This window comes from Dasypus novemcinctus, chromosome 4 (genome assembly GCF_030445035.2).
Source record: "Dasypus novemcinctus isolate mDasNov1 chromosome 4, mDasNov1.1.hap2, whole genome shotgun sequence".
NCBI lineage: Eukaryota > Metazoa > Chordata > Mammalia > Cingulata > Dasypodidae > Dasypus > Dasypus novemcinctus.
Genome location: NC_080676.1, coordinates 60,893,865 through 60,916,417, shown reverse-complemented (window position 1 = coordinate 60,916,417; position 22,553 = coordinate 60,893,865). Strand labels below are relative to the sequence as shown.

At 37.6% G+C, this 22,553-nt stretch overlaps 1 protein-coding gene across 1 annotated transcript; it reads left to right on the top strand.

The window, feature by feature from the left end:
• Positions 1–1,618: 1,618 nt before the first annotated feature.
• Positions 1,619–21,694, top strand: TRA2B (transformer 2 beta homolog). Its single transcript, XM_004473724.5, has 9 exons — positions 1,619–1,898; positions 13,414–13,547; positions 14,609–14,771; positions 15,849–16,037; positions 17,812–17,927; positions 18,726–18,809; positions 19,318–19,377; positions 20,041–20,114; positions 20,586–21,694. The coding sequence occupies exons 1-9, from the start codon at positions 1,863–1,865 to the stop codon at positions 20,594–20,596; spliced, it is 867 nt and encodes a 288-aa protein (XP_004473781.3). The 5' UTR covers positions 1,619–1,862; the 3' UTR covers positions 20,597–21,694.
• Positions 21,695–22,553: the final 859 nt, after the last annotated feature.

The window sequence follows — 22,553 nt, the reverse complement described above, 5'->3', positions numbered from 1 at the left end:
TGCCATTCCATAATCTGGGGGAGATGTTAAGTCTAATGCAAAGGCTGGACCTTAAACTTGGACCCTCGAACAGGTAGCCCAGATGCTTATAAGAACAGGAATTCTCAATAGCAGGGCCCCCTCCCCAAAATTGGATAAAATAACCACATTCAAACAGTATAGATTTGTCTCTCTTTTCCTATCTGAAGTGAAGATGCCATCTACCAGCCCAGACCCAGAGCCGTTTTGACCACCTTGGGAAACCAGCCACAATGGGACTTCTTTGCCTACTCTTTTTGAGTCTTTGTGCTGTGTAAGTAACACAAAAATTATATGGCCTTTCTGGACTCTTCATACTTTGCAAGTAATAAAAAGATCATTTGCTGAAAGTTTCTGTTGTACCCTGAAACAGTATTCCCGTGATGCACCATTGTAGCAACTTGCTTCATAGAATTAAACCAGGAATTCCACTCCTAGGTATATACCTAAGAGAACTGAAAACATGTTCACACAAAACTTGTATATGAATGTTCACAGCATTATTCTTTATAGCTGAAAAGTGGTAACAACCCAAATTTCTAACCAATGAATGGATAAACAAAATGTGATACATATCCATACAATGGAATATTGGGCCATAAAAAGAATGAAGAATTGACATATGCTACCACCTTGACAATATTATGTTATGTGAAAGAAGCCAGTCACAGAGGACTATGTACTGCACAATTCCGTTTATATGAAATACCCAGAATAGGCAAATCTATAGAAACAAAGTAGATTTTTGATTGTCTAGAGCTAGAAAAGTTGAGGATGGGGGAATTTCTTTTGGGGGTGATGTAGTGATGTGGGGTTTCTTTTGGGGGTGATGAAATTGCTATAAAACTGATTGTGGTGATATTTGCACAACTCTGAACATATAAAAAAATGTATGCTCTAAATGGGAGAATTGTTGGTATGTGAATTATATCTCAATAAGCCTGTTAAAAATAAATTGCTCTTTACAGGTATCAAAACACCTCACCAGCCAGGTACCGTCTTTATGGGTGGGGAAACAAGTGCAAAGGAGTAAGATCTCCTGACTTCCCAAGTTTGGTCTCTCTCCTGGGTTGGCAGAATTAATCATTCCTTCTGTGACACCACTATAGTTGTAAGTGTCTCTATCACTTAAGATCATAGTTTGCAACTGTGTGTTTAATGTGTCTAATTCCTGTCTATTAAGTTCCAGTAAAACATCTGGTAGGTGCTCAAGTGAAGGTTTATCCTTCAAGTTCTTTCCTTAAAGAACTGCAGCTGAGACTAAATAAATCCAAAGGAAAGTAGGACCCTGGAATTTAGATTTCTGTCTTCTCCAAAGGAAAGCACCAGTCAGAAACTAATAATGCAGAATGAATAAGAAATGAGAGAAATGGAGGTCACCTTCTTCTTTCCATGGGCCCCGTCGGTGGCTTTGGAAAGTTCCAGAAGTGAATGGGGCGTGGCCGGTGACAACACCGCACCCGGTGGCGACCACTACCGAGACCAACCGAAGCACTCAATTTCCCGCCTCAAAGAGGCCCCGATGAGGGGGTTGGGTCCGCGCGAGAGGCGGGGCTTACGTCACATCCTCTTCGGGCCGCGCCTCGGCTGCAGAGGGAACGCAGAGCGAGGCGGGGGGCGGGACCAAGAAAACGCGCGTTCTGGGCGGGGGAGGAGAGGGTTTAAGGAGCGCCGCGTCACGTCCGGTATTGTTAGAGCCTGTGCGGACGCGGTGCGGAGTGCTTCGCTTCCCAGTGGCTCAGAAACCAGTGTGTCCTGAGGCTGCGGTGGAGCCTCGATAAAGAAGGTACCCGAGATTGGCAGCTTCGACTAAGCACATCGAAGGACGGCAGCAGCTGGGAGTCATGAGCGACAGCGGCGAGCAAAACTACGGCGAGCGGGTACGTAGAAGTGGTGCAGCGGGAGGCTATGTGGTCCCAGTTCTTTGCATTTCTATGGAGGCCCATCGGTATCGGACTGAAAAGTCAGGGGCGATTTAGGCGCCAAAGTCTGGGGCCTGGAGGGGTAAGATAGAGGGTTAAAGATTTCTGTGGATAGTGTTTTTAGTCGTGAAGGAGATCACCGGCAGCTTTATATGGCCACATACCCGAGACGACAGATTTTTTTCCGTTGGTAGGAATTAAAAATGGCCGCGGCGTCCCCTCGGTGTTGGGGGAGGGGAGCCGTATCGTATTTCGCCGTTGCTCTCCTGCGAAGCCTCGCCGCAGCCATCTTGGGCTGAGGGTCCGGGCGCGCGGCCAGAGGCACAAAATGGCGGAAGGCCGCGCGTTAAGGCGCGCCCGCGTCGCGACCTGGTGACCGCGCCCGCGCCTTATGGGGCCGCGTGGTGGGGTTTAAGAAGAAAGATTGTGCTCCTTACGGCTTTCCGCCGGGTATTGCTTAGCAAAGGGCATTCTTACCAGTCGCGGAAAGGACGGAATTTAGTGAGTTCTTGGGGCCTCTTTGGATGCAGGAGATTAATCTGAAGTAGACTTAAATTCTAGGCCCATTTGTTTTGTGAGATTTGCCCGCGAGTTTGGCCGTTGTCCTAGATGTAGTGCTTTGTCTGATACCGAAAGAGCTTTCCAGCGAGAAGTCGTTACCAGAGTTTCTAAAGTCTACTTAAGTAGAATAGACGATAAAGGTAAGATATTCTTGTTTAATGGAGTAGTTTCTCACCCCTCCCGCATCCACGGGATTACGTAGGAGAAAATTAGCGGGCATCAATTTATGGCGCCATTTCCTTTGTTTTGAGGCGTTTAACTGAAAATCACTTCTCTTCCCCCCCCCCCCCCCCCTTTCCCTAAATTTTCGCCTGTCGGACAAAGTTCGGTGTGTTTAGATTTAATGCAGGACAGTTCCAAGGCTGAACAAACCGCTCATGTAAAGGATGACTGAGGCCGAGGGTGTTAAGATTCGGAAAGCATCTTGTGAAGATGCAAATTTGCGAGGCATGTTAGAACCTTGTGTTTCTGGTTGGGGGGGGGGGGTGCGTTTGGAGAACTTCCTAGAAGAAGGGTAATAATAAATATCCTTGACCTTGATTTTTGCAGCTGGTACATAGTTGGTGCTTTTTAAGTTGCTTGTTACGGTCTACCCTCCCTTCCTCCGTATGGTTGTTAGTCTTCTATAGATATGAATCTAGATTCATCTGTCGGGTAGAGAAGTCTACTCAGACTTTCAAGTATGTTCGTAAAATATGTTCGATGGTTCATTAGAAAAGGGTATTTTTAGGAAGAAACTGTTTCCTGTTACTTAGTGAACTTAACTAGGTAACTTTGGAGCCAAAAGATTTAGTTCTAACTAATCAGGCCTCGCCTTCAGATAGCAGGTGTGTATTGATTTTGAGAGTTATGGGGGGAGGGGGGATAACGATTGCTCTGTAGATTTTAGTGTTAAACCACTGTGCGTCTTGGCTTTCTTAACGGTTTGCATTGAGCTCACAAGCTAGGCTGAGGCTTTTTGTTCTTGCTAATTGAATATACTGTTGAAACAGGTCCTCAGTGTTTGGACTGGAAAGCAGGTTTAAGTTGTCGGTTTTTAAAAATGGGTTGTTTGGTGCCTTTGCACTGTAAAGGAAATATAAAATAACTGGTTTCTAACTAGGAAAGTTCCCAGTTGAATGCAAGTGAACAAGTGACATGGGAATTTGTTAACGAAAAACCATGGAAACTTGTCTAGAGAATAATAAAGTAGTATATGGAAGTGTAGGTGATGATTTGGGACAAAACTAAAGAGACATTGTTCTCCTAAATTTTCGAATTGGTTCTATTTTTTTTCTACTCTTAGAAAATGCACAGTAGTGTTTTTCACAATTCTGTTATATAGAATCGGTATTGGCTAAATTATTAAAGCAATGAAAAGTTTTATAACTAGTCACGTCAGAAGTTGGTATTTTTCTTACATGGTAGTCTTCAGTTTTCTGGAAGACAGGTCTAAACCTGGAATTGGAATACTTTCGTATTGTTTTGCTTGTTTTGTGTGTGTGTGTTTCAATTAGTGTATTGAAAGGCGAAGTAATTAGAACTAAAATACATCCCTGCGTTTCCAAAGGATTGTTGGCAAGAACTATAAAAAGTAAGGTAGAACAAGTCAAATTGGTTAAACTTCTTTTAAAAGTGCCCAAAAACACTGAGAAATGTATTAATGGAAAAGGTGCCTTGAAGGTGATAATTTTGGACATTTCTTGTGGTATAAGTATCATCTCTGAAGCCTGAAAAATGAGTTTCATTCAACTCGAGGCTCTTAAAACATTCAAACTGTTGACGAAAATGACTAATAACAGATCTCTGGTTAAACTGAAATCATCTCCTTCATCTGATTCTAATCCAGACTCTTTGCATCCTCCAAAGCAACTAAAGGAGTTTTTTGTTTACTTTTTTTTTCCTCCCACTCTGAACTTTAAAGTTGGTTTCTTTCTTGAACAGGCTTAAGGTTGTGTGTGTGAAATCACTTATCCTCAAATTTACTTGTCCTCAAATTGATGGCTGAGATTGATCATCGCGTTTACATTACTGGGTGAATAAGTTGATACTTGGAATTGTCGGTCATTGTTGTCCCTCATCTTGTTTTAAATGCTTAACTAGGATGTGTTCTTGAATTTTTGTGATTTATGTCACTTTAGCTGTGGCAGTCTTTTCATCTGTGTAATGGGTTTTTAATTTGATGTAAGTTAGTTAAGAAATCTATCTCCAAGGGTCTAATCAACAGTAGGCTTTTTCAACTAGCCTAAACAAATGCAAAATAAATGATTTTTCTTTGAAGATGCACTTGTAACATCTAGCTTCTGTCATTTTTTGGAAGAATGACATAAAGAACAGCATGTTTGTAGAGAGTGCATGGTAATATTGAGTGTGTAATACTTGTAGTAAATCTTTAAAGATTAATAATAGTTATATAGGGTAAGAAGGTAATGTGAGGTTTGTTGTCTGGTCTTGCAGTCACTATAATGTCCTGCCCCCTTCTAAAGAATATTTCTTTAGCTTCTGCAAGCCAGTCTTAACCAGAGTCCGGAAACTTAAGGAAAAACACTTTTTTGTGTGAACCAGGTGGTTTTGATTTCTGTCAAAAGCTATGAAGATTGCGAGCCATTTAAGGCAGTATATTTTGATGCAGCAAATCTAGAAGAATATTGGTTATTTCTGTAGAAGCAATGTGTTTGTAATTTAGGTACATGGTCTCTGGTCATAGTCCCAGTAGAGGAGAATAGCATCTGGATCTATCATCCCATCAAACTCTTTCACATTCTGCAGTTTTCCTCTTTTTCTGACTAATCTTTGGTTCTTTTTTTATTCCTTGGTTTTGGCCCTGAACTCTAAATTCGAATTTCCAATTCTCAAAGTATCCCTGAAACTATTGATTTCTTTTTAAAGAATATAGTAGCCATCTCACCGAGCTCCTTTAATAAAGGATTGAGGTAATGTCAAGTGGGAGAGAATATTGTGCATTGTTTTGTATTAGCTGTGCGTGGTCTGTAGTTTCTTGAAGAAGCCAGGTCGGTTTTAAATGAGAATGTTTTTAATACTCTTGTGCACGTTGTCTGGAGCTAGAAGGTGACATTCCAAAATGAAATTACAAGTGATTACAAGGTAAGTACTACCAGTTTTGTCAAAAGATTGAAGAATTAAGACTGTGAAGGGATGTGTTAAATGGAATTCGCCCTTAACAGACTTTTGACCCTTCTGGGGAAAACCCAAGTGGTAAACAGTAATGCTTTTCTAGTCAAGTTCCCATTTTGCCCAAGATAAGGACAGAACTATAATTGTGTACCTTTTCAGCCTTATTTACTATTTTATGTTGTGTGGTTTTTTTTACACGTAATTATATAGTGATGGTATAGTGGTTGGTATTTAGGAAATTCAGGTGTTTTTACCCAGGTTTGTTTTTGAAGAGTCACAGAATTATGTGCCATCATTGTTTACCGTTGTTTTTAAGCCATAAGGCAAAAAAAAAACAATATTTAGCAAGTTATCTTCAGATACCCAAAATTCTTTGAATTGGGTTTTAGAGGTTATTTTCAGATTGTTCTTCTAGAATGCTTATGGTGTATATGACAGCTTGGATGACAGCCCCTTTTTTGCATTGATTTTTGTGCTTCAATACTAGATAAGCAAAGTAGATAGTCGTCTGTGAAAAAGTAAAAGAATACTTGATTTTATTGCTGGAAAGTGCTGAATGTTTTATGCTTGTAAATGTTAAGGGCCTGTGCTGTTTTTTGCATCGGCTTACAACTGACTTAGATATATCAGACAATGGTTTGAGAATATTTGCCCAGTCTTGGAAGAATTTTCTGTCCAACCTTCTAGTGGATGGTTTTGGCTAAAAAAAAAAAACAGTCCTTTTTATGTTTTAGGTGAGCATTGATAGCCTGTATAAGGATCAGTGAGGTTTTCTTTGCCCTTCCCAATTTTTAAAAATTGTCAGTCACCTTAATGAGTATGCTTAATGCTAAATGGATCCCAGCTATGGCCCCTAGAACAGTCAAAAATTGTGATAGGACAAGTTTCTGTTTATTTCTAAGTTAGGATCTCTTAACTGTATAATAAATTTAGCTTAGTTGGTATTTTGGCTTTATAAAGTGGCCACTTGAACTTAGCAGCTGAACTGAGATAAATCTAATATTTATACTTATCTAGTAATTGTTTTATTCTTCGAATGTAAGAGAAGGAAGAAGGTTTGAAAGTAATAATGGTCAGGAAGGTGTCCACATTAAAAACAGTTGTGATAACCTAGAGCTTTAGCCTCCCTTCTAGTTATTTTGTCTTCTGCATCTAAGCCCTGTACCTGCACATAACCATTAGGAGGCTCTAAGGAAATCTGCTTGGGCATTCTGATTCCACGATTACATTTGTACTGCCAGCGAACATTTCCCATTACATTTTAGTGATGGACATTAAAAGAAAATCAATTACTCCCTTAAATAAAAATGCATTAAAAATTTTTCCTGGATTAAATAAGTTAAAGTTAGCAATAGTTTATTTTTAAAGCCAGATAGGAAATTATGCTATGTTAGAAAAGACACTTCCATGATAGAGCCATGGTCGTCTTTATGCCCAGGTGGGTAATAAAGGCTTGTCTTTTTTTTTTTTTTTTTTTAAGAAAGGGCTATATATATTTAGAAATAAAACTAAGTGAAGAAATAGTGGTAGTCAAATAAAAGATCATAAAGAAATTAGGAAAGTTATAATGTTTTATATAGGCAATATTTTGTTGAACATGTTCAGCATACACTGTTAAACCTTATTTTAAATTGGCTTTGTCTTCCAATAATTGAGGTGAGCTACAATTTTTTCCTAATACTGCCTCGTTGTGAAGTAGGGTTTCTCCTTTGGACATTAGAAACCTTTAATATTTTATATACATTGAGGGGGAAAAATAGGGGAAAAAAAACTTTGAAAATACCCACTGTTGGATTAAAGTTTGTTTTGCTTTTCTTTGTTGCTATTCACATAAAATAATTGGTTGACTTGATATTTAATTTTTTAAAAAATGTTTTTTGTTCTAAATTTAGTACCTGGAGTATCATACTAGAACAGCTTGCTCTAGGGGTGGGTTGAATACTTAAAAGCTCCAAATTTTCAGATTCCCTGACAGTATCTGTCTGGGGAGCTCTTCAAATATGCAGTGCAAAAATGTCTGACATTAAATACATTCCTTGACCCTATCTAAGACAGGCCACAATATTGTAGACCACCTTCAACCTGAGCGTTTGTCATCATTGTACAAATGAATTGTCCGTGCTTTCCTTTCTTGCACTTTTGTATTAATGTGTCACTTGGACTAGAGATATGCTTCTGACACTTAATATTTTCTGCTGATGAATATGATACGTAAGAAGTGTGGAATGTAATTAGTTTTTAAAATGTTAAATGAACAGTAAATGTTCAGTTGCGCACTTCAATTTCAACTTAAGCATGATAAATTTTATTTGGAGTAGACAAATGAGATCGATTGCCCATATATTCTAGAACCAACAGAAAACTATGTAGTTTCTGTTTTTTGAGCTGCATATTCTAGGTTTTTTAAAAATCCAAAACAACAAGGGATTTTTTTTCTAGTTTCAGTTTTGGCACTGGATTTTATCCTGGAGTTTTAAAATATTCTTCATCCTGTTCTTTTTCTATTAAGGTTAATGTTGAAGAAGGAAAATGCGGAAGTCGTCATTTGACAAGTTTTATAAATGAGTATTTGAAGCTCAGGAATAAGTGAAGCTGAAATTTGAAAAAATAAAAGAAAGAATGCATGCTAATTATCAGACCAGAAGTCCCACTTGTAGAATATTGAGCAATTTGTGTGAAGTGGGGAAGATGAAAGAAGTCAGAATTTGAAACGGAAGAATGAAGAAAAGAAATAAAAATGAAGTTAAGATAAGAAGTAATCTGGAATCAGAAAGCACTACGCTAAGTAATTACTAGTCTGTTTATGTGTCCCTGTATATTTTGCTAAAGATGCATGCATTATTTGTTTAATAGAAGAAAATATATACAGGGTAAAGAAGTACCTTCCAGGGGAAACGTTTAAATTAGGTAACTCTAATTTTAACTGCTTAGTCATAAAATGATTGAAATGCAATTTAAAAAAATAATAATCCTTTGTAGTCAAACACCAGGCAGGAATGCGCTCTCCAAGAGCATGGGTTGGTTTCATGTTCTCCCTTCTAGATTTTTTCATCTAACACCGCTGTCCTGGGGCCTGAGTAAGTACCTCCAGATTTGGAACCTAGTGGTCTTGTACCAATTTCCCCCCACCCCCCAACTATTAACAATGATGCCTCTCTTTCAGTACTGAACAATGTATGGTATAATAATGCTTTTTGAATTTCAGTTGTTCTTCTCCCCCCCTCCCGCCCCCCCCCCCCCCCAAAAAAAAAAAACCCGACCCAGGGTGGGTGGTTATAGACCCAAACCCCAAAATCTAAACAAAGCATTAGACAGGGTATAGTTCTTTTAGGCGTTTGTGAGAGCATTAAGTTTGTTTCTTAATGACTTTCAGTGGAAAGCGTTGGCTTTTTAGGCTCTACTTTAAGGTGCATTGTGCTAAATCACAGGGATGATTCTTAAAAATCTGTTTCTGTTTATTGCCTGTCCCATCTGAGTAAAGTGATTCTAAAATAACAGCTTCTCTTAGAACAAGATAGACCACACAGGTGAATAGGATGTCTAATTTTAAAGTGGCAACAGTAGCAGTGGTTTCACTCCTTTGTTACCTGCTAGCAGCACTTGATTATAATGGTTTAATGGGTGCAGATTAGAGTACCTTTATTCTGGTTCCCTACTCCCCCTACCCTCACCCCAATCTGTTACTGGAAAAATCATCCCAAAAGTTCTGGAAGCCTATGGGTTTATTTTTGTTATTGTTTAGCTGAGTAGAAGTCAGATGAATGGTATAATAACGTTAGGTGGATGGGGTCAAGTACACATAACCAAATAATACCCAGTAGTAGGCAACTAACAGTTCCTTTTTAACCTTACTGGGAAAGCCAAGGAGACCATCTTACACACTTCTGTTGAAATGAAGATAACTTTTTAAAACTTTCTCTGAGAGTTGTCAGATCTTAAAGCTCTTGGGAAAAGTGGCTTAGATGACATTTCTTGAAGGATCCACTTTCTAAGGCATTAGACAGCCTGTTGTTGCAGTGTGAATCTTGTGGTTTTTAATCATTTTTGTACCTTGCCATGAGAAGGAAATTGTCCCCTTTTGTAGGAGACCAGTTTTCTGCATTTGCTTTGCCCTAAAATTTCTTGTTATGTGAGGCCACTGTCACAATGTGGCAGTTGAGTATCCAGTTTGACTTTGTTTTAGCCAGCTCAACACTGAAGCCGGGTTTTCAAATTGACCATAAACGTAGAGTAACTTGATTACTCCCAAAATGCAATTTTTCATTCTTTAAGGACCACCTGTCTGCCTTTGTCCTGTTGTGTTTGTTCAGTACTTTAACGCTAGTTTATCCACAGAATCCAGTTTTACTTGTGATGCTAATTCTGCCTTCCGAATTTCTTACAAAGGGCAAGCAGATAGCTGAAGTTAAAATGCTGTCAATGGATATGGTGTTTGTTGTATTCATGCTCTTGGGATCTCAAAAAAAACTTTTTTCCCTGAGGGGAAAAAACAGCTTGGAATCTCACTGTATGGCCATGGCCCAAGCTGAATAGATTTTAGATGGAAAATAAGTTTCTTTTGGCCCATCTGATCCTTCCCCCAACCCCCCTTCTGCCAAAGCATCTTTGGGTCTGACGGTTTCTACCTGGGGCCAGTGGGGGGAGAGGGAATAATCAAGCTTCTGGCCCTGGCCACAAACACTGACTACACACCCCTGGAGGGCCTATTAATGCCTGGAGCAGAGAAAAATGACAGTAACAAGGTGCCAAAAAAAGAGGTGTGGGAAAGCATCTACATAACTCAATAAGTGGATAGAACTTTTAGCCAACAGCAGAAAAGTGTTTGGTGAATTTAAGAAATGTAGGGACCCAACTCCAGATCTACACATTCCAGGTTAGTGCCCTGTATTTTTAAATGCTGTACAGGTTTAAAGCATTCTTCTAAGAGCACTGTACTAAATCCAATATACTACACCCAATCTGGAAGCTAGCTAACCCAGAAATCTTGGGATTGGGTAATTATTGTCACTTTTATGGTATCCTCTCAAAAAGTTTTTCTAAGAAATTACCATTCTTGGAATAAAGAGATGCAGATTTAGGTATTTTGTTAGAAGTCTGGGTTTTTTTTTCCCCCTGATGTGTTTCCTGCAGGTTGTATATTCATGACCAAAATCTAGTCTATAAGAACCTGATTCCTTGGCATTTATTTTTAAGGGACTTTTGGCTTTATCTCATAACTTAATGATCCATTTCTTGGACGTGTGATGTCCCTGTAGTGCTTACTTAAAATAGGATTTTAATGTGCTGATACCTGTGTAGCTTTGTTGGCCCTGAGCGTGGACTTGGAGTTTTCCTTATGTGAGGTGCCTTCCCACCTGTTTTTAAATAAGCCCCCATCCGTGGATTAAGACTTAAAAACTAGCTTTTGTTTTGTTTTGTTTTTTTAGATCTGGCCAGTAGTTTTAGTTCTCATTTCTTCCTACACAAGTAAATTTTTTCCCAACCAGTTAATGATCAACAAATTTAATTTGGCTTTAATTTCTTTGACTGTCCCTGACAAGAAAGCTAGGCAGGAGGCGTTATTTAGGTGTTAGCCTAACCCATATATCAGTACAGAAAGGAAGATCTACATTTTGATCTTGGTCTAAGAAATGGTTATTTCCAAAAAATACGTCTGCGTGGCCAGTTCTGGAAGCTGAGTGAAAGTCTTATTATTCCATAGGAGTTGGAATGTCTTTGGCTCTTGATCTAGAATTTATGGGGAAACCTCATTAAGGCTTCTCTTCTATGCAGGAGCAACAGTACTAATCTCTTCTTTCTTTGTGGACCGATTGTCTGGTGAAGCATCTCAATTTGTGGGCATAATTAAGACTCTTCTGTTAAATGAAACCAGAGGCTTAAAGGGGATCTTGTTGACTTTGTACCCACTCTTTATATTAAGATCCCTAAGCTGATTTTCCATTAACTACGTTTACTTAACTCTATTTTGGGGTTTTCATATTCTAAGCAAGTTATTTTATTTGGTTTTTGTTAGAAGTTATTTCAGTGAAGTAATTTTTCTAGCATTTGGATAAATGAGACATTTAGTACTTTTGGGTTTTTCATTTCTGTCTTCTAGGTTAGCTTTTGCTTATGGTAAAGATGGCGGAAACTAGACCCCTATTTTTGAGGGGTTTTTTTTGTTTGTTTGTTTTTTGTTTTTTTGTCCAAGGAGAGAAGAAGGTGAATTGTGCTTGTTCTGTGCTCAGAATATTTGCTAGAGAAATTCAGGCATTTGTTTCTTGGGGTTCCCAGGGCGGTGGTATGTTTTTCAACCATTCTACTTAACGTTTTAAAAGCTGCTGTTGAGATCTTACTTGAAAATTTGTAGAGTAGCTGGGTGCTTAAGAGTCTCAAACATGCTTTACCAGCTGAGTTATTACTCTTTCCTGTTTTAATTTGTGTATGTCGTGTGTAAATTTTTCCTCATGAGTGACAATATTCTGAAGAGCTACCTCATGGGATGTCTCTTGTCGTGACTTATTGTGATGTTGCTTCCTTTTGAGTCTGGCTATTTCTGTTGTATCTTGGGTGGAAAGACTCACTAGAGACCTTGTATGTATGTCTTTTAGCTTGCCTAAATTGGATGACCTGAAATAAAGGCTTTCTTGCTTTGATATAGGATGCCTTAGTCGACTGTTAAATTGTGGGTAAATTCTGTCCCTTTCCTTTTCATCCACTGTTTCAGTTTTGGTCCCTTGGCAGAACTTTGCTCTGGTTCCATTACACTACTGTATATGTGTGCCTTTCTGCTGATGGATTAACCATATGCCTTTGGCTCATTGATGAACTTTGTTGTCCTCCTCAGCCAGCTATTCCTTACTTTCTTGTTTGGAGGTCTTTTTGTGCCCTTTACTGTGCATATTCCCAGTTTTGTTTGGGAAAGCTATGGGTATAAAGTTACCTGCCCAGGCTTTGGTTCTTGAATTTGCATACAGGTCCTAAACTCCCTCCCTTTGTGGACCTTAAGATTAGAAATCCCTGATCTAATCTGCTCTTGGTTTCAGTGTGTCCTTTATGTGACTTTTCCAAGTTTACTTACTCCTTCTTTATTTGCCTTGGCTCATTTTCATTTAGTTGAGGGAAGCTATAGCTCTATAGCATCTTCTCTATTCCTTATCTTTGTTTATTTCAGTGCCTTCCTTCTACTTTCATCTGGTTGCTTTGTTTGAGAATCTTAGGGTCCCTTCCACTATGGTTAGGTGAAACAGGATCTACAGGGTCTAGCGTCCTTCAGCTGGTCTTTTCCAGTAGGTTTCTACTTTTTTCTAGGCTTGAAACTGAGCTGGTCCTTATCTCCCCGTTCAACTATAAATATCTAACTTGAAAAGTTGAGATCTTAGGGGAAAATCAAAGCATTCTTTTCAAGTAAGTTTTATAAATTTTGTAGGGTCTGTTTATTGATTGTAACATGACTGAAAATAGGCATAAAGTATAGTTACTAAGGTTCTTTTTCTCACCCTAGTCTCTGGAGTAAACATTCCCAAGGCAGTCCTTTGACAGTTTTCCTTACCTGTTGACTTTGGCACCCCTTTCTGAAGGGAATAGGGTCAGATAACTCTTATCCCTGCTCCGAAAAGGTGGAAGAAGGGACATACTGACTTTATATGTCAGTTGGAGCAATGAAACTATTATAACAGGTATACTGTACTCAGTTCCTGCCCTTAACTGTGTTTTCTTATCTTGGAGGGGGATTGCTTTCCCTCACCTCACAGCAGCTTATTTGTTTTTAAAGTTGCCCAGAAAGTATATAAATTAAACTTTTGAAATCTACGTGTAGGAATCCCGTTCTGCTTCCAGAAGTGGAAGTGCTCATGGATCTGGGAAATCTGCAAGGCATACCCCCGCAAGGTCTCGCTCCAAGGAAGATTCCAGGCGTTCCAGATCAAAGTCCAGGTCCAGATCTGAATCTAGGTAAGAAAGACTGTCTTGGGATTTTCTCGTGTTACTCTTAGCTCTGAAATTGGTGTGTGCTTTGTAAACCAGGAAGGTAGAGAGGGTTAGATCATTTGTTGGCTTATGTAATATTGGTACTAGAAATGAACTTTTAATTGTAAATTCTGGAAGACAGAAGACTGAGTGGTTAGGAGCCTGGGCTTTGGAGTTAGGATTCAAATCTTAACTATTTTTGTTGGCTTGGACAAATTACTTTAACCTTTTTCAACCTTAGTTTCCTTCTCTGTAAAAGGAGAGCAGCTAGTCATAGTATTGTTCTTCAGAGTTGTTGTGAGGATTCACTATGAGTGTAAATAAAGTGCTTAGTATGGTAAGCATACTGCAGAATAGCTTTCAGTAATGGCAATTCATGATAAGCAGAAGTAGGTGTAGTCTAGTATATTGCATACATTTGTAAACAAAAATTATACCACAATGCTTTGCTTTTTTTTTTTTGCTTGTCAAGAGTAGGGTATAACATCCTGGTTTTTGCCCAGTCAGTCCTAGTTTATGCCTCCTGTTCAGGCATAATTAATACCCCTTTTCTCAAACTTGTATCTTGGTTTAGCTGACAAATTACACAGTCACTCACGTCAAGAACCGCTTCTCTTTTAAAACCTGGAGAAAACTATGGTGTTGATTTTAGTATCTTGTTAAGTGAATGGTGAGCAAAACGGAAGAAGCTGAAAAATTGACTGGTATTGTGAGGAGCAAAGATGGGCACACATCAAGCCAGGAAGTGCTGCATGTTTTAGGATTTTTCCAAAGATAACGTGTGTTTTAATTTTATTCTCCATGTTTTCTTAATTTCAAGAAATGTTGGAGGAGAGCTTATGGCTTTGGAATTCTTGATAGGAGAACTGAAAATAACTGTAGATAATTAGAGAAGAAAATTATTGATCCTAGTTAATTGGTACCATGTATACATATTCCTAGAGTATGTTCCTTCTTCTGGGCTTTACTCTAGAATAGAATGATATAACAGTGAAAGCCCTTTCTGTTGCCAGTTTTGTTATAACCTTGAAGCCTTTGTTTTGCAGGTCTAGATCCAGAAGAAGTTCTCGAAGGCATTACACAAGGTCACGGTCCCGCTCCCGCTCCCATAGACGATCCCGTAGCAGGTCTTACAGTCGAGATTATCGCAGACGGCATAGCCACAGTCATTCTCCCATGTCTACTCGCAGGCGTCATGTTGGAAATCGGGTAAGATATTTGCTGTGTTTTCCAAGCAATGGACTGCCTAAAATCACTTTATAATACAATATGTAATACACTTGTCTTTTGTGTGCGGTTTTTGAATGTGGTTTTTTTGTTGTTGTTGTTGTTTTAATTTCCTATTGATTGGGGAGCATTAGCAGATTAGTGTATGAGTTGTCTTTAGAGGTTTTTGGTGTTGAGATAGTCTTTAAGAAAGCCTTAAATATTTAATTTGATTACTCCATTAAGATTACGGAAGGGCATGGGAATTTAAAACAGTCTTCATAATCACTCTCATAGAAAAAAATCCTCTTTAAAATATATCTAATGGTCTGGATTAGAGTTATCAGTTGCATTTAAGCAAAATATTAACACACTAGTGTGACTCAGCCCGTGGGGGTGGGGAACTCCATTGTGCATTGATAGTGATTTCATTGTCCTGATCTAAGTGGCTGTGTTGGAAAGAGGTGGTTAGTTTTTGAGTGGAGTGCAAATTCTCCTTAGAAAGTATGAAATAAATGGAACCTTTACATTAGTTATGGCAATGGGAATATCAGCAAGATGTGATTTATATATTTCTTTATTGTAATTGCAAACTAATTAAATTCAATATTGGTGCACTTCCTTAGACTTGGTTTATGTGTGTTTATGAACACTTTCCACAAAAATAGAATCAGACTATATAGGCTCTTACATCTTTGGCAGTATAGAACATTTCATTGTGTAGGATGGTATGTTTTAATTCATCATTTTAAGTTCACAGTTTCTTTGGCTGGTACGGTGCTATACTGGGTTATCCCTACATATGCATATTGCAGATGTGTGGTTAATCCTTTATATTCTAAAGAAATTATCTCTTAGCCAAATTGCCCTCACAAAAGATGCCAGTTTTTCCCCAGTTATTCCTTTTGCAGTCTCTTCTGTCTATTCTTAAACTTGGCCTGTGATGGCTTGCTGTAGCAAATTTGTGATTTCTTAAAATGTTTGGTCCAATACGTAATATGCTGTTCTTATTACAATATTTTTTGACTAATTGGTATAAAGTTACGTTTTCATATTTAAAATCCATTTATCTATTTCTAGGCAAATCCTGATCCCAACTGTTGTCTTGGAGTATTTGGGTTGAGCTTGTACACCACAGAAAGAGATTTAAGAGAAGTGTTCTCTAAATATGGCCCCATTGCTGATGTGTCTATTGTATATGACCAGCAGTCTAGACGTTCAAGAGGATTTGCCTTTGTATATTTTGAAAATGTAGATGATGCCAAGGAAGTAAGTAAAAGTCTACCTGTACGTTTGTGAAACACCAGCCCTTTTGGTAACTCCAAATACTAATGACCACATTCTTGGATAAGGAAAATTCTGTTTTTTTAATGGTGTATGTAGGGTATGTAATTGTAGCTTGAGTTAAAGGGAAATATCTATTCTTCTGGAATAAATATTGGAAGTCAGTAGTACTTAAGACTTTTTTTAAACCTTTCATTGTGGAAATTTTCAGGTACGTGTAGAATAACATGAATAAGCCATGGGGCAACTGTACTTGTCACTCTGCTTCACTAATCCTTAACTTGTGACCAGCTATGCTCAACTCTGTCCAGCCCTCCATAACACTTTACACATGACTATTTAAGTGTATGTATATGTATTTGTCTGAATAATAAGAATATTAATAATTCTTTAAGGTATCTAGTAATAATAATTAAAGTTTTTTTCTAGAATGGAAGATAAAAGTGATACCGTTAGGGGTTGAGAGGAAAAAGGAACTGAGTCTGAGTATATGTTGGCAAATCGGTAATTTCAGATTTGAATGTTAATTTGACTTGTAGCAGAACATAAAAAGTTTTACATCATTAGTACCTAGGCATGAATATGGACCACATTTAGGAAATTTGGATTTCTCAATGCATGAGGATGATAGCTTAAGTCAGGTACAGCAAAGTTTGAGGAAGAGAAAAAGCTTTGGAAAATACTTCAATGACAAGCCATCTGATTGTACTAAGGTCAATGTCAAGATTAGGAATTCAGTAGTAGGTAAAATCATTTTTATATAGTTTAATGAAAGTTAACCTGATTTTTCAAAGTCAAACTACAATTTTCAAAAGTAATAACTTGATCTACTAGAGGAAAAATTAAAGCTGAATTGAACTAATTGCTAATGGGTGATTTCAGGAGATCTGAAGTACCATTTTAAGATATCATTTACCTTAATTTTAGAAATAAAGGCGTAAGGATTTGCCCAGTTCACACTGGCCATTAGGCCACCTGATTTCCTAATTCAGCTTTGCTACAGGACCAGTTAACACTTTCCTATCTGAATCTGTAGTGCCAGAAACTATATCAGAGAGACATGCTAGTTTGAGCATCTGAACTCTAAAAAAGATGGCATGACATTGGGATTAAAATTCCTATATTTAGGTGAAGGGGATTTCAGTTATTTGTGCGCTGTGATGAAGGAGAGCTATATGTAACTCAATTCTTCTACTTTATACTAGGTTTTTGGTTTTTTTTAAACCTCCATAGCAGAGTTGACAAATTTTTCCAAAGAGTAAGATTATAATGCATTATAGGCATTGTGAGCCCAATTCAGTCCCAGTCACACCTATTTGAGTCTGCTATTGTAATGAAATAGCATAGACCATATATAAATAAGTGTGGCTGTTTCCAATAAAACTTTATTATGAACACTGAAATTTGAATTTCTTCTCATTTTCACATGTCTGAAATACTGTTTTTATTTTCCTCTACCCCCAACCATTTAAATTCTTAGTGGACCATACAGAGATAGACAGCTGGCCAGAGTTGGTCAGCAGGCTGTATTTTATCAGTTTCTGCTTTAGTGTTTCTAGAATCATTTTCAAGTTTGTAATTGGATACAATATTTCAAGATTGGCCTTTGTGGGCTTTTTGGTAAAACCCTTAGTTCTTATGACTTTTATTTTACAAAAGACAAATTAGTGAGGGAACAACTCTTTGAATGTTTTGAGCCAACATTAAAATAATGGCTTTATATCCAGGATGTCTGTAACAATTTGTTTATCTCTTGAAGGCTAAAGAGCGTGCCAATGGAATGGAGCTTGATGGTCGTAGGATCAGAGTTGATTTCTCTATAACTAAAAGACCGCATACCCCAACACCAGGAATTTACATGGGGAGACCTACCTAGTAAGTGAAAATACAAATTTGATTTTTACTTTTCAACTTTTCCCCAAAGATCACATGTCCTGGGAAAAGTCCTCAGTGCTTCATCTAATGTTGCCAGTTTGTCATTTATTCTTTTTTAGCTGATCAGAGATATATATTCAGTGGAAGCATTCTGTTTTGTATTACAAATTCTGAATTGACACCTTTCCCATATTAGATACTTAACCTTTTGGAGTGCATTTTTTAGTTTAAGTGTGATCTTATAGAGCAGAGAATTGTAATTAATGTAGTGCAGTTCCCATGTTTTCATCAATACTATTGCTGAACATTTTCCCACTCCCAGAACATTTTCCAACTATTTTTTTCCCTTCCTCTAGGGAAAAAGGGATTCGCAAATTGACTTATACGGTTGAAAGCAAATCAATAGGATCTTTGTGCCTCCTTAACCAAAACTATTACTGCATGTATACTGTTACACAACGAAAGTACTATTTAATACCTGTGAAAATTCTGAGAATTATTTGCTAGTTAACATCTGTCAGGAAAATCCTGCCTATAAAGTACTGATTAGTGAGTTTGTTAGATGGTACCTCTTGTTTTCCTTGGAGAAGAAACTAAAATGAGGGTATCTTTGAAATAGCTGTCCTTTACATGTCCATAGAGCTTGATTGTGGATTGTATGGTATTCCAAGAACTAAGAGAGCCATGATACCTGATTTTCATTATTGCTGATAAGGATAAATACCTGAAACAATAGTAAAAGTCACATTCAGGAAGATAAAGACAGCTTGATATTTTAAAAAGACATATTCTTTGTAGTGGCAGCTCACGCCGTCGGGATTACTATGACAGAGGATATGATAGAGGCTATGATGATCGGGACTACTACAGCAGATCATACAGGTAAAATAATCTGAGACTGAAGTCAAACTTTGAAGGAAGTTTCAACTCTAAAAATCTGAGTTAAAATTTAATGTGAGGCAGCACTGTCATTCCTAAATTTTAACCTTTAATTAAAAGCATTATTTATACTTTGCTGAGAAAGCCAACACTGCCCTTTAAACCACATTTAATGTCTTTATTTAACTTAGTTATGGGTATTTGGGTTTTCTCTTGGATATTCCACATTATAGTTAGAGGAACTTGGATAAGTTTGGATACTTAATGAAATGAAGTAACACATTTTTAACAATGGGGTGTAAATCATTTTAGAGTTGTTTTGTGTTCTAAATTATGCACATTTTAGCCACTAAAGAGCTCTGTGCCATTTTCTAAAAGGGGTGGCATAGCCCTTAATTTTGTTCACTTAAACTGATTTTTATTGACAGTGTAGGAGTTTTAATTACAGGAATTGTATAATTCTTTCAAGACTACACAAATCTGAACATATGTTGCTTTTCTGCCCTCACAGAGGAGGAGGTGGAGGAGGTGGAGGATGGAGAGCTGCTCAAGACAGGGATCAGATATACAGGTATGCCTGGAGAGGATTTAAAATCTGAATAGTGGTGTAAAGGCTGATACAAGATGTTCACATACTATTCTATTAAGTTATTCATAAGGGACATCACACAAATTGGGTTGCATGAATTTCATTAAAATGTCTTGTCCCATTCTGAAGCCGAATAACAATTGTACGAGGCTTATATTTGTATGTTTGCAAAGTAATTGGGCCTGTATTAGGGATTTTTCTATCTTAATGAGATACAGTGTAGGGTGTAATATAAGCTTTGATAAGAGCTCTGGTATTTTTTTAGTCAGTTTTTATTTTCTACTTGGTTGCCATGCTTTCATATTCTTTAATTCTTTGGTTTGCATTTTATAAGCATCTTTATGAGATTCTTCACAAAATGTAGACGGTCGGCAGATTATTGATGGATCAAAAAGAGCAAAGAGTATTTGACCTGATAATTAAAGAATGTAATTAATTGATACTAAGTCCACATTGTAATTATGTAATATATGTATCACACCTGCACACGGATGGGTTTTTTTTTTTTTAGAATTTCCACTCAAGCCCACAGACTCCTTGTTAAGAACCCCCTGATTTAAAGATTAGAGGTAGCATATAATCTTTTTGTACCATTTAGTCTAATTGTGGTCTTGGAAACTGGACATTCTTGACATTTGTTTATAGAAGGCGGTCACCCTCTCCGTACTACAGCCGTGGTGGATACAGATCACGTTCCAGATCTCGATCGTACTCACCTCGTAAGTGTTTATCTTGATTGGATTTTGTCAGTGTATTGTAAACTAGCTTGCCCCAACTTTACCCAACCACAGCAGAATAATTATTTCTGCAGTTAATGGGCTAATTGAAGTAATCTCCACCCACATCCTTCAAATGTTTCTGTGTAAGGGGTCAAGAGAGTGCGTGGAAGGAACCCTTGAAACCCTACTCTACCACTTGTTAATTGAAATAGTAAATATATAGTATATTCTGTCATTGTTGGCTTTTATTTTTTTAAGGAGTGCTTGCAATTTTTGGACAACTTAAACAGCTGTAGCTCTCTTGACACACTTTCCAACAGTTTCTGTTTAACGTTGGTTGTCTTATTCCTAGTATAATCCTGGTGACCTTCCTCTTTTTATACAAAGGGTATCTGGAACATAAAAATTACCAGCATCATAGTATACTAGACAATTCCATCTTATTAAAGCTTATTTATTCTTTCTTCCTAGGCCGCTATTAAAGCATGAAGTTGAAGACTTTCTGAAACCGACCCTAAAGTTGGGATATTGTTTGTGGACAATATTTTTTATTGTCTCCTGTTTAAAAAGTGAACAGTGCCTAGTGAAGTTAGGTGACTTTACACCTTTTATGATGACTACTTTTGGTGGAGTTGAAATGCTGTTTTCATTCTGCATTTGTGTAGTTTGGTGCTTTGTTCAAAGTTGTGTTTTCAGAAAAGTATGTTTTGCATGTATTTTTTTACAGTCTAAATTTTGACTGCTGAGAAGTTTCTATTGTACAAACTTCATTTAAAAGGTTTTTCTACTGAATCCAGGGTATTCTGAAGATCGAAGCCTGTGTGTAAAGTGCTACCAAATGGCAAAAAGCAACAATAAACACTTTGATTTCTACTTTTCTTTCTAACATCCATGTTTAGCAGAACTGTTCAGAATAAGTTGTCAATAGTAAATTTAAAGACAAAAATGCCCATTTTCCTCTACTCCATGAAAAATACCATACTTAATATACCTGCAACTAAGTGTTAAAATTATGCTCTGTAACTCTGTACTGCTTAGAACTAAAGATTTCAATACAACAAATACTTAATGCTTATCTAAATGTGGATTTGTCGGCCTTTGTGTATTCTGTATTATATATAGCAAGGAGTAAGGAAAGGAGTTACACAGTGAATGCCTACGAAAGACTATTACCTAAAACTGTTACAAGAGAATAATTATCTCACAAACTATAATTATCAACAAGTAATACATTCCACCACAAATGTACTCTTGTTCTTCTAGCTATTAGACTATCTGAAAAAAAAAAATCTGGGTGCTTCAAAGTACAGGATAAAAGAAGGGAACACTACACCTGTGTCATGGATGAACTGAAGAATTTGCCTGTTCATTTTTTAAATATTATTTTTAGGTCCTTTGCTTACCAGAGGAGGCCCAATTTCATTCACTCAAATGTTTTGAGAACTGTGTTAAATAAACTCAAATGAAAAGAGAAAAATTGCTGATGCAACTCTCGGTTTACCAAATTTTGCCTTGTTTTGTTTTTAAGCTTGCTTTGCATTTAATTCCATCTCATTAAAATTTTGTCCTTTCATATTCTAGTCCCTAATACAGTCTTCATTGGACTGAGGTGTTCTTTTATTGTTGTTTTTTAAAGAAATAGGTAAATTGTATATCTTGGAAAATAACATTGAATGGATGGATAATTAGGTATTGAAGTTCCCATCTCCATTTGGGGATGGGTGATAGTTTTGTTGGTGGGGTTTTTATATATATATATATACACACACACACACACACACACACACACACACACTTAGATGATGTGTTAGATTAAAAATTTAGAGGGATTCCCATATGCCCCACTCCTTCCCCCTCCTACACTTCCCTACATTTCCTGTACTTTGTACATTAACGTCCTTCGTTAGTGATATATTTGTTAGAATTGGACACATTGGAGCATTGCCACTGTGGAGTATCATTTACATTGTAAACTCCCACACAGTTCTGTAAGCTCTGACAAGATATATAATGACCTGGGGATGGGGTTATATTAAATAATTACTCTAGCTTCCACATAGATTTCTGTGAGGACACTTGAATGCATATTCTCAGGGTCCTTTTCAAATCAGGGTATTTTCACAGCCAGTTTTAGGGAAATTGCTCCAGTTATTAACCTGTTAGATTTTATGGTGCTAGCCTTGAAGATTTTTTTTTTTTTTACCCCCTCCCCAGTCCTGTTTTTGCCTTGTCCATTAGCTGTGTGTGATCTTCTATATGTATTTCTCTTCTCATCTTTCTCCTCTAAGATCCACCAGGATTCATCCTGGGGACCTCTGGTGTGGGAGAGGGGTTCCCAGTCGGTTGTGCAACCTGAATTCCTCTTCTCTGCTGCCCTTCACCCTGACTCCCCTTCCTGTCTCTTTGTTGCAGCATCTTGCTGCATGACTAACTTGTGCG